A 12,919-nucleotide genomic window follows, 5' to 3' on the forward strand; every position below is an offset into this window, starting at 1 on the left:
AAGGGTGTCGAAGATTAACGCTAGGACTGTCACCGCTCTAATGTGGCCATTAAGCCGGCAAATTGCCAAAGCCAGTTTTTTTTTTCGACAAGTGTTCAGATCTTGCGGTCACTAGTTTCTGGAATGCTGCTGCACACGGCCCTCGCCAGGGGCGCAGGGAAGATTATAGGCCGAAAGTTATACTTTATCGCGGCATAAATGAATCGAAAGTAATTGCTTTTTGGCAAGCTGTAAGATCGTGCTAACAAAAACGATGGCTTTCCTGCTTTCATCTCGTTGGTTGAAGGCGGACTCACGAACAGGCAATGTGGGGTTAAACCCGTCGTGGTTATGCATTGTAGAGCCGTGCTAACGCAACCTAGCCATAACAGCCGCGCTCGCTGCGTACACGACACCGATTAACTTCCTATACCGTGCCACTCGACGAACCGATTGCAACACACTGAGTTTGTCTACGATCTTGAGAAATACGCGGACGGTCTGTAGGCAATTGAACTTCACCAGCACGTGACGAAGATTTGGAGCCTGCCGGGAGGACGTGGCCGGGTGAGGGCGAGAGACGCTAATCAAACACATTGATTGGCCCCGTCGTCTCATGGAAAGGGGGGAAAGCCAGTCTGCTTGCGGATAATCACCCTCTTCGTTACCGGTAGCTTGCATTTCGTTCGCTTTTCTTTTCCTCGGTGTTTTTTTCCGGGAATTATCCCTGCGTTTGGGAATTAGAAGAAACGTACGAACGTGACCATGGCAAAGGAGGGGCCATATCAATGAGAGGGCAAGCAGCGAGAAGGTTTCTTTGCATGACCGCGCGTGCGTGAATGCGTCTCGGGTTTTAGCACGTTCGTGTAGATCGACCTTGCCACCGAATGGGACTCAGTGAATGTCGGCTAGCAGCTCGAGTTTCGGTCTTCGCTCGAGGATTCGCTTAGCTAGAGCCGGTTGAAAGGGGGGAAAACACAGGTACCGAAGCAAAACAAACAAGCAAACAAACGCGAGCAAAGAAAAAAAAATTGAGAGACACGCGGTAGCCGGCTTTTCGTGCCGTGGCCGCGCCCCCCTCTCGTCGCAGCCGGAGAGATACCCCTCTCACAGGTACACCTTATAAATATCGCGAGGCGAGGCCCGTCCGGGGGGAAAATTGGTTGATAATTCTTTTCTTCTTCCGCCGGCTGTGTGTGTTTCACGCGGTGCGCCTGTGTTCGCGAGGAGTGTACACGGTGCCAGGTTTCCTGGCTCTCGGCGACAGTTGGCGACATCCTCTTCATTCGTCGCCTCTTCTTGCACTTGTCGTCACCGTCGGCTAGTGAGACGTCCTCAGCTGCCATGCACAAGGTAAGAGCGGGACCTGTCTTCACGTTTGAGGGCTTGCCGCGTCGCAACCGCGCCCTTCTCCGATGTGGGCCAGGATTGAGTGTGCCAAAACTAACAGTGTATGCTGAATATTTTCCAATATAAGTAAGTGCAAGTGATACAAGTTGTTCTCATCGGTATTAATTCCTATTCGAAGAGGCGCTAAGTGAACGCAGGTGTTGCACAATATGAAATTACCAGATTATCTCACTCAGTGGTGTGAGTTCGGTGTTTTGTTCGTACTGTGCAGCGTCTTTGTTCACATAGTGCACCTTCAAAAATAAAAGACACAAGTCTAGTATGTTGTGTCGTGGTATATATGAAAATTCGGAACATAGATTTGCAAACGAGTTCCTGTACTGATTGGCTGACACAATACCACGTTCACTGCAGCTTTCCAGCTTTTTGCCTGAATCAGGCGTGTAGTTCCAGACTTCAGTATGACGTTCTGATTGAAGTCAGTGGTCGTTCCTACCTGGGTTGTTCCAGCTACAATATACAACAATTTTGTAGCACCATATGTGTGTATTGCTCGAAAGATATACTTTTGTTTCCTCTTACTAGAAGTAGGCTGGTCATAGCTGCATTCTCCAGATATCAAGAGCCCCCGTGAAACACCGCCATGAAATGTGTCAGTGTTTTTGCTGTGAAGTGCTGTATCTCGGTAGCCGTTTCAAGTAGCTCGGCTGAATCATTTTTTTAAAATGAAGTGTACACCAAGAAGCGACAAAATAGGCCAACTGATAATTGGGGAAGGTTGGTTGTGGATACGTATTAGGCACGATATTCGCTCAATGTTCTACTTTGCCTTTGTGACACCCGCCACGGTGCTTATAGTACTCGACTTCCCACCCCAGTGTCACGCGATTGAATTTCGAGCCTGGCGGCCGCATTTCTGTGGCGGTGCAATGCTGGAGGCCCATGTGTTGAACTTTACGGGCTAGTTAAAGAACCCAACATGCCAAATTTTCGAAGCCCTCCACTAAGTCCTCTACCGTAATCACATCGTGTTTGTGGGACGTAACACTTAATTAGTAATTGTATTTGTCTCTGCGAGAATGAACAAAGTGAATCTCCTAATCTGCACGTGCCACTTTATAAGAAAAAGCTTGCGCCAAACGAGAACGAAGGATAGGAAGTCCCACCTGGCCCCTTTTGGGGAATGTTTACATCCATTTGATTGACAGGAAAAAAAGATATCGCAATGACCTATATGTTCTGAGCCGTGCTCCCTTTAGGGTTCCAGAAACCCCATCCTTCTAAAACTACATCAATCAATGTTGGTTTAAAGAATAGAAATCAAGTGGGCTAGAGATCTAAATAAAAGAATTGAATACTTGTGATCACCATGGCTGTCGTTTTAATCTTTTAACGAAGTGAATTCTTGACATTTGGAAAATCTAACGCGTGGGAAGAAGTGAATGCAGGCAAGTTTGGTAACAGAAGAAAGATAAAAGGAAGGAAGGCAAATAGGAGGAAAAGAACGGCAGGGAGGTTAACCAGCCTATAGGCAGCTGGTTTGCTACCCCACGCATGGGAGGGGGATGGGGAAGATGAAAGATAGAGAGGAGAGAGGGAAGAGAAATAAACACAGTACATTAGGCAGCACACGCGCGCACACTCAGTCATAGTCCAGTATTGTCTTTCGTGGTGTGTGACATTGCTGTTACAGCCGCTTGTTCAAGCCCGTGTCACGTAAAAATTTCAACAGTGCTTTTGTCGCCTTATGTTGCAATGTCCCCTTTCGGGCACTTGAAAGAATAGTGTCCACAGACATTTGGCTCTTGTCGGTGCGCGCAAGAACGGACGCCAGTGACCGTCTCTGGATGTCATACAACGCACAGTCGCACAGTATGTGGTGTAGCGTCTCTTCACAACGACAGGAAAGATAAAAGGTTACTTTACAAAGCTATGGGGTCATCAAATGTGTTGCAATGCCATTTGTGCTTCTATACCTTGTTACTTAAAATCAATTCGTGATAGGCTTACAAAATTTGAATCACCGTTCTCGGTTTTTCATTGATATTCCATTATATATATTATTTGGTGTGCCGAAGTCGTTCACACACATGTATTTTTTTATGTTTCGATAATTATAAATGGTCAGTCTTCATCACTTTCGCTATAGTTTTATGATTGCTGTTGCAAAATTAAATGACGACAAGCCTGTATATTGAACCCTCTAGCCCGTTCAACGCTATTCAACTCATTCTTTTTTCTTTTCCAGCACACGGTCGTTGCCCTGTTGGCCGCGATATCAGCGGTGGACGCATACATCATTCAGCACATCAATCCTTACTCTCATGACGTGCCACACGGCAAAGTGTTCCTTCATGGCAAAGTGTTGGTTCCTTACCCAACCTACTTCGGCCACGTACCCTTCGGGCACCACCCGCACTTCGTACAAACGCGGGTCTTCCTCATAGCTCACGGTCATCATCCCGCCGGAAAGCCCTCGGTTCCGGGTGCGATACCCGGTCACCATCCGGGCAATGTACCCGTTTATCCGCCACATTTTCCCGGTGTACCAGGAGTGATTCCGGATAGCGGACCTGGAATCGACATCCCGCCTCCTTCCGAGCCCGCGCCAGATGGCGGACCTGGCGCTCCGTTCCCACCTAGCCCCGAGTGCACGGTTTGTAATGTCGGTGGAGGTCGCGGTAATGGAGGCCCCACTGGAGGCCCCAATGGTAACGGTGGACCATTGCCGACACCAGACGAAGGCGGCCGAGGGGACGAGGGTGTGATGCCCGGCGGGGAGACTCCCAGGGCGGGCGTGCCTCCCGCAGGTGACGACACACCGAAACCTGAAGAACCAGCACCAGAAACACCAAAGCCGGAAGAACCAGCACCTGAAACACCAAAGCCGGAAGAGCCCGCGCCGGAGACACCAGCAACTGAAGAGCCGAAGCCAGAGGAACCAGTGCCGGAGGAACCAGCGCCGGAGGAGCCGAAGCCAGAGGAAGAGCAGAAACCGGAAAGAGAAGAGCCCAAGCCGGAGGAAGATAAGTCCAGCGAGGAAGACGGAGCCCAGATGACCGAGCAAGATTCTTCCATTGCCGAACCACCACCAGCACGTCTTCTGCTGCCGAAAAAAGGTGCTACGCTCGTTCGATAGCCCTTAGTCAAGGATAGCACGCACGCTTCGCACTCGTGCAGGTTGCGAGTGTCGAGACTGAGTTTTTTTTACCCTATGAGCGCACGATCGTGGGCATATTTCAAGTCATGAAGGTGTGCAGGTTTCACAACCAAAAATGAAAAAAAAATGCGGGTATGTGTGTACCTCAAGTGCCGAAGGCTCACGCAGTGATATTTAGGCTTGGGGGCTCCGCGTGGGGCATTACGACAATGACTAGAATAAAAGTGTAGTTGAAGCCAAGTTTTTGTATATTCAATAAATTGTGGCCCCATTGATCCCCGAACCTAAACCCATTCCGAACCTCACCTTACTATCCGTTTCTTCCTCCCTAAGGTCAAGTTCACAACACTGAGTCTTTCTTTTCTTTTTGACAAATTCACTGTGTGTGTTTGAACAGCTGGTTTCCCTGATATGAATTTGTTTCAGGTACTATGGTAAAGTTAGGTCATGAACATGCGTGATATGAGACGTTGAAGCACGCAACCTGCTACAATATGAACGAAATACTTGTTTTACTCCCTTTCATCTTTCTTCAAGTAAACGCTTCTATTTACATTGTTTGCGCAAAAATTTTTTGTCTGTTCTCGGCACCCCATTGTGATGAAAAGTACAGCAGCTTAAGAGCAAATCAATCGACTTTGTAACAAGCGTACTTTCAGTTAACTCATAAGTCCTAAATAATTTTCGAAAGTGATTTTAACTGCACTGGATCGATAGCACTATGCTTTGTTTCTAGATTTCGCCAGCCAATTTTTTTTTACAGAGTAACTCACGCGAAACTTCACTGACCATGAAGAGGATATGAACGGTCTCATTTGTATATCACTATTTTTAGTATTTGCCTAGAAAACTTACATAAATAACACCATACCAATTAGCGGTGTTTTTCCCCCCTCCAGCGTTCTTCTTTCATGGAGGACACTGCAGGAAGTTCTTTAACTCGCAGTACGATGTCACGTGTATATATGTAGATATATTTTAGTGCCTGAAAATGAATGATACTTAGCGATTTTTGAGATCATTCGTTTCGAAGATCACCCATCGAACGTTTAACGTACAGAAAAGAAAATACATAAGCCATTAATAGAAGAGATCATAAAACACAATGGTAATACTTGTTCTCAATTTTTCTGTGAGCGGTAATCTTTTCTTATCACAGTACATTTTCCATGTAAGAAGAAGCGTGCAGCTTAATTTCTTGACTGACATCTCATTGGCGTCTGTACGACCACCCAAGTGTTACGCCATCTCTAAATCACAATGAACTCATTGTGGCAACAAACTTTGTTTTGACGCAGTTCCCAAGACAAACCACGAAACACCAGAAGGGATAAACAAAAGATGACATTTCGGTATAACAACACTGAATACAGATGTTAATGAAACAACGTAGTCATTAAATTGTTGCAATAACGAAACCTTTCGACACCAAAGATGCGCAATCATCTACAAGTACTATATTTTATATTTTTGCATAGGTTGCCTCTTTCAGAACCAAATCACTGTTTGCGACGTTAACGCTATATCTACTTTTAAGTTACAATAAGAGAGCTAGCAGGGTGGAAACAATGACGTCGGCAACACTGGTATAACATGCCGCCAATCAGGAGCTTGGCTCAGCTTGAAATGCTGGCGGGAAAACTCTACGATTGATTAAAACATTTTCGCGCTTTTAATTCCCATATAAGGACGTAAGAAAAGTGCGAATAATTCCTACACATTCAATTCACTAACCGAATGGCTGGAGGTACACTGACAGCTGCCATGATTAGGCTTGCAAACTTAGCTACTGCAAGCTATATTTAAGTCATATTCCATCTTTAAACTCCTTCTAGAACATTCGCCAGCTTACGTGTCGATTTATCCGTGAAATGTGGCAACAAAAGAGCTCCTCTGTAGACGACAGGCATCAATTCATCGTGGACTTCTCTGAATAAACTGGATGCTTTATAACTCTGAAATGTTATAGGTCGGTCAAAAACATCGCTGTGATACAGAGCTTGTTCGTATGTAGGGGGCAACAAATCTTAAAGTTGGAGCTGATTTCATGATATGCGCGTAAGCCACGCGACGAAAATGCATTGGTACTATATTTTCTGAATGAATTTTTTTGTGATGCAGTGAAGCCTAAAAACAGTAGTAAGACCAACACACTTCCTAGCACACTTTGAGGAGGACCGCCTGCAAACAGATGCCATCCTGAAATTTTTTTCGAATAGGATTTACCAATTACTCCTAGCGTGTGCAATTCGTAAAATATTGTGTTTTTAAAATTGACTAGAAATTTAGTCAGTGCAGCTTCGGTAATTAGTCGGCTGTGTATTTCGATCTCTCATTGCCAACCACTGAGGGTGGTAGCTGAGCGGTCATCAAGACATTTTATTTTCCGAAAATTAAGTCCCTGTTTTCCCTCTCACTGTGTAGTTTTAACACGCCCTGCAAGTCAATTAACATCCCTGGAGCTTTAATATTTGATCATGAGCCGCAAATAGAGGAAGAGTTAAGTAAATACCTCTGTGAATGGTGTCCTTATTGTTAAACAAGTAAACCTTTATAAAATTAGCTGTAATATATTCTTCCATTCAAGTTTCTTGGAAACCATGAAACGATCGCTTCACCGTCGCTACCCAAAATAATAAGCGATAATCTGCTTGAAAAAAAAGGGGGAAGAACACAGCCCGTTTATCCGACGTTCAGAAAATATTTGCAACGGGTGCTTGTCGGCGTTGACTCTTTCAGCGACTTCTGTCGGCAAAAACCGGAAAGGCGCCACCACTTCTTCTCGTCGAAAGCCGACAGTTTCCAAGGCAGTCCCCACGCTGCCACTACGCGTCGTGCCTGTGCTCAACTTTCACCGAGGAATGCCCTACATTCAACCCTTGCTGGCCTCTCCCGCGCACTTCGAGAAGCGAAAGCAAGACCTAACGGCGCAAGAAGGTCGCTATGCATTCGAGTATTTTCTGCCAGCCCACGGACCATTAGTGCCTTACGCCACGGGTGTCATTCAGAAACCAGTGAAAGCGCTTGTCAGGCTACAGGGATGAACAATAAACGGAACGTACGTGTGTGCGCGTGTCCTTGTCGGTTGCCGTGGTTCAAACGCTTCTGAACATCATTTAGGGACTTCGATGCTCCGACACGTAGTAAAAAAAAAAACGATTTAAAAAGTGCTGAACAACAGTTTCGATTGTCGAGACTAGAGAATGATGCGACTTATCTTGAACTCCCAAAAACATTACTTCAAGCATACTGGAGTCCTATAGGACGTACGTTTAATGCAAGCGGCTGTGAGCAAAGGGTAACGTCACATTGCAAGATGGTTGTCGGCGGTTCTCTTAGCTTCCGAAAAGTCTTTTTAAGAGCTTAGCAATGTGGTTCATAGATCGCGCTGTGGTTCATAGATCACAATGTTCACCACGTCGATTCATGGAGGCGGAAATGTTGTAGGCCCGCGTGCTCAGATTTGGGTGCATATTAAAGAACCCTAGGCGGTCGAAAGTTTCGGAGCCCTCCACTACGGCGTCTCTAATAATCATACGTTGCTTTTTGGGACGTTAAAGTCCACATATCAATAAAATGAATCAACCACGTCGAGTTCACAGTGGCTCAATTAGGCACAACCGAAGAAAATAGGTCATGTGCGTCTGCTCACAATGTATTACGTAAGTTCTCTCGCCAAAGGGGCAGAAAATTTATGGATATTCATCATTCAATATTTGTATAAAAATGTTTTACGAGGAAATTTGTCGGACGCTTCACATTGGTGCCGAGTTGTAAATAATTTCTCGAAATTCTCATGAGGGTCGTGACTCTGAGATATGAAATGTATTCCACACTTTCATGTTCTAGTTCGTCATTGGGGCTCTCAACAAGTGTTACCGTCTCCAGTGCGAAGACCTCGACTGGTTTTTTTTTTTTCAAGGACAGGACGTAGACACTGCGTAACGACTCTGTCTTCGTATCGTAATGAATATGTCTTTCTCACGGTACTTTTTAGTTAAAAAAGAGAGTGAAAGATTCTCGGTTTTAATTTGAAGAAATCTCGAGCAGAACCGTGGTTAGTGAACCTCACATTTTAATCCAGTCCTTGTGCTGATTATGAAAGAGGATGAGTTGCTATAAATACATGATAATACTTAGAATGAAAAGGGAAAATTGCACTTTCGGCTCGGTATCCGAAGCATGAGATGCGTACGTCTTCCTTATGTGAATGCCACATCAAGTTCCAGCAGCATTTCGTACCGAGTGTGGTATCTGTTACGAGATATAAAAGTTTGCGGAATATAGTGGTCTGCTAAATATCTGGTAGCAAGAACATCGCCTTCGCTGGTAATAGACTGCGTAATTGACTTTTCATATTAAACAGGACCTGACATGGTGTTTCGCTCTGCGTTACCACTTGACTATTGTCTATCAACTATATATACCCTTCACCTTCTTTGCACGGCGTTGAAAGTGGGTGCTCTCATCCGGGTTTTCCTGTCAACTCTTTCCCACATTTTTTTTTCTACTGCCTTTTTTTTCTTGTGTAACAAAATTATGGGGCGATGTGTGTACATATTTGTACATATGCAAAACTGCGAATTTATCAAGCCATTGTGCCCAGGATGATATTTGGTCACTGAGCGAATTTTGATGGCACTTAGGTTGAAGATCCTCGCTGTGCCACCTGGTTTTCTGTGTTTAATGGAGGAACTAAGCTTCACTATGCTACTCTATAGTGCCTTCCGTTCGCAACGTACTTAGCCACGTTCTAGAATTGGAGGTTAAACGAAATCATTATTCTTTATCAAATTGAATCCTTTTCCGGTCTTGTTTGTCACTATTTTTTTTTTGATCAGTTTCTCAGCGATAAATAGGCAAAGTGTTTCGTCCTTCATGCCACGAACTTTGTTTCTTGGCAGCCTTTCCTCAAAAACCCAAAGAGAAAGAATGCTATCGCTGCCGCAGCAAAAATGCATAATAATGAAAGCATGCAAGACAAATTCGAAGCAACCTGTGAACGTTGCCGATGACATGCACATAACACGTGTGGCAAACTTCATTTCGCATTCGAAGAAGGCGACTGCATTTTATTAGCACTCCGCCTCTTCTATCCGACTGCCATGGTTCTTCCCTTTTTTATACTGTATTTTCAAAAACCGTTTTGAACCAGTTTCATGGACATTATTTACGTGCCGCTAATGTATTCCAGTCACAAATACCGCCATCGCATGATGTGCCACAGAGCTCCAGGAGGTACTTCTTTTCATTTTAATGCGAGCGTCACACGACGGCTTCTTGCAAATATACAATCACGTGGCAGGTATCCAATTTTTCACAGGGAAAATAGCACCGATATACACTCGCGACCACATGAAGCTCTGAGTTTGACGAAAACCGCGTAAAGGTTCAGCTTAGTTGACTAAGTAGTCAGAAATACGCAATACAAAACTGCAGAGCTGAGAAAAAAAAGAAGTAATGTAAAATGTGATTGCCGACACTGCGGAAGAACTTAGCAGTCGGAACTACATTGTGTAAGCGGCGACGGGCTATACAAAAGAAAGCATGGGAGTTTATCGGTGATTCAATGGTCTTGCGTTATGCGCAAAAGATAGCATGAAAAGTGAAGACAGAGGCCAACAACCAACAACTTCGAATGGAATCCAACTCACAACTCACGACTGCAGGAAACCCTGCTTTATTCGGCTTTATACGTCATACTTAGTGTGGCATGATATATACAACGTTACAATCAGCGGTCAACAAATGTGTCACTTTAAGGTATGCAGTTCTGCTGAGAAATGGTGATGCATAGCTTGAGGTTCACGTTTCTTAAACTGCGAGTATTTAGATATACCGTACAAAGCGTACCACTGTAGAGATGGGTTATCATATGAATAATGTAGACTTGTGTATTTTCGTACGACGTTAGATGCGCCGTGTGGGCTTGCGTACATTTTTAGGGCCGCAGATACGATTGTATAATACACTACAGAGCTACTTTAAGCTGCGAGAAGAAGAAAGGTTGTCGAAGATTAGAGGCAGAGCCTATCGCGAGAATACATTGAGCCGAACTTTGTATACGCTGCAGCCACAGAATTCACCGTCGTGATTTGCGTAATACTTCTTTGTTTACTTAGCATTAGGTCCGGAAGCACACAGGAGGGGCGGTGGGATGGGCAAAAAGAAGCAGTGGCAGTGCTGTTGTAAAGGCATATTGTGACTCTAAATGCATTTTTCATTGGTTCTCTATTTCTCACCAAAACGAAAATAGCTGCAACTATTTGGTAGCATTATCACAAATGCTGAAAGCGCTGCGAAATTGCCATCAAGTGGATTATGAAAGGAGCCCTGAACACCTGTTACATTGGCTGTTTGGAGAAACCACCCGCGACAGTTTTTAATCGCTTAACGAAATCAAAATGTGCCTCTAAGTTTAAGGAACAAAAAAAAAAGGCGAGAATGTTACAAGGATATGTGCTGAGCTTTCGTTTGCCACAACACACAGTGGTTTCTTTAACTCTCACCCACCCTTTCGACCGTTAGGTTTCGGCAATAGCCATTATTCGCCATGGTGTTGTCACATGAAGAAGTGAATTTTCACCACACGTCAGGCGAATACGGCTCACACGCACCGCTTGAATTGCAGTGAATTAGTCGTATGGTAGGCAAGCGAACGAATTGATCGGCGCCGACATTCAGAAATTTTTTTTTCAAAAGGTGCCGTTAACGAACGCATTGTTCGTTCGTCCCGGCGGCGCCAATAAAAGAGCCTGATCACTATACCAACGGCTATGAGGCTTCGAGCTCTCCTAATCAGACTAATAACCCCAGCGGGAGCCTCGCCATGACGTCCTTGGAAGGACATGCATCGATGGACAAGAGGTGACTGCGTAGAGTATTGAATCGATCTGGCCATGGATAAGAAGCGAATCGTGGGGATTACCAGGAACTCGAAGGGCGTTTATTTCTCTCCGCTTCTCTTCACTGGTAATCGCGAGCAGTACAAGTGCTCCCGAGAACCTACCCATACGATCACTTTAGAATAATTTTTGGCGCGCCCATGGACTATCCACGGAGAAGCTTTTTTTTTTTTTGTAGTTTTCGATTCGGTACAATTTATTACTACGAAAGGACGTGCCTTCCTGTCCTGATTCGCGCCTGCCCTTGAGTTCGCAATGAGCCGCTTCGGTACCGGCTGGCTGAGTATCGCAAAACTTGATCTACTTAATTCCGACAGCACACGCGAGACGTAAATGACCGAACATTTGAGCCAAAATGTGTCCGAGATGCTTGGATTGACAGGCTTATTGCTGTTTTTTTCTTTCTGGTCGCCAGATATGATGACTTTCTGCTTTTCACCGAGATTTACTGTAGGTGAATAATAGCTCACTCGGATTGTGTGACTAATGGGAGCACGGCCGGCCTTTCCCGCGTAGGCAGTTGCCTCATCGTCCTTCATTATGAGTACGTGTTACGGCTGAGACTGCATCCGATAATACAGCGCCGAGAATGCAAAACAATATTATTGGATTAGCTTGTTTTTTGATATAGATACCTGACATCGAAAAACAGCAGAGAGCCCCATTTACTGAAACATTCGTAATTACTGAAACATACATAATAGTACTTAACTTTGCAGCGTCCGCGTTCATGTTCCAGCCACAGAATCGGCACGTGTCTTCAGTAAATGCACAGGAGCACAAATGGCGAGAGTGCCAAAATTATTCTTCAGCAATCAGAAGAGATTACACGTAGTTTTTTTTTAAAGCACCTTTTTCTTTGAAAGTGACACACTGGAGCTGTATTGCGCTGAAATTTTAGCCCCCACTAACTAAAGTTTTGTGTTGTACATTCGGGTGAGAAAAAATAGCAGGTTTACATTTCATCTTGTTAATCGGTACAAGGAGATGGTCGTTAGTGGAAAAAAGAGGGTGTAAGAGTGAAATGAGCCACAGGTCACGTGCATCAAAGAATAATGTAACAAGCTGGATAGTGTTACTGAAGACCACGATTGATAAATAGTTCTTGCTATCAGCTCCGATGTTTCACTAGGCCTCGATTCAAGTACACATTGCTTGTATTCCAATAAGAGTGAGCATGCCTGCAGCAATTGAGTGATTGGAATAGTTGCGTTGAAGTTGTTTTTAAACATCGTTTGACTAACTTTCTGATGTGAAACAGCGATGAAGGTTTTTTGGCAACACAATTATAAATGTCCACATGCTACCGTGTGACAGAATTTTGTCGTAAGACATTTGTGAAAGTATTGAGCATACTTGAATTTTTTTTGGTGGGGGGGGGGGGGGGGGTTCTTGCTTAAAACCATGACTGCTTCATAAAAACGTATTTTTATTATTTTTGGTTAGCTTCCCTCCTCTACCAAAATTTCGGTGGGCTAGAAACTTGCCTCGGTTATATGCCCGGAGCAAATGTTGCAGAAAAGTT

At 44.6% G+C, this 12,919-nt stretch overlaps 1 protein-coding gene across 1 annotated transcript; it reads left to right on the top strand.

Moving 5' to 3' along the window:
* Nucleotides 1-838: 838 nt before the first annotated feature.
* On the top strand, nt 839-7,556 carry LOC119174507 (uncharacterized). The gene is made up of 3 exons (XM_037425439.2): nt 839-1,332; nt 3,578-4,448; nt 7,229-7,556. The coding sequence occupies exons 1-3, from the start codon at nt 1,324-1,326 to the stop codon at nt 7,531-7,533; spliced, it is 1,185 nt and encodes a 394-aa protein (XP_037281336.2). The 5' UTR covers nt 839-1,323; the 3' UTR covers nt 7,534-7,556.
* Nucleotides 7,557-12,919: the final 5,363 nt, after the last annotated feature.

This window comes from Rhipicephalus microplus, chromosome 5 (assembly GCF_043290135.1).
Source record: "Rhipicephalus microplus isolate Deutch F79 chromosome 5, USDA_Rmic, whole genome shotgun sequence".
Classification (NCBI taxonomy): Eukaryota; Metazoa; Arthropoda; class Arachnida; order Ixodida; family Ixodidae; genus Rhipicephalus; species Rhipicephalus microplus.

What these genes read in the sequence shown, in the direction of transcription:
- LOC119174507 (XM_037425439.2), top strand. An exon ending in TCTTCTGCTGCCGAAAAAAG is followed by an intron (nt 4,449 to 7,228) that starts GTGCTACGCTCG and finishes TGACTCTTTCAG; the next exon opens with CGACTTCTGTCGGCAAAAAC.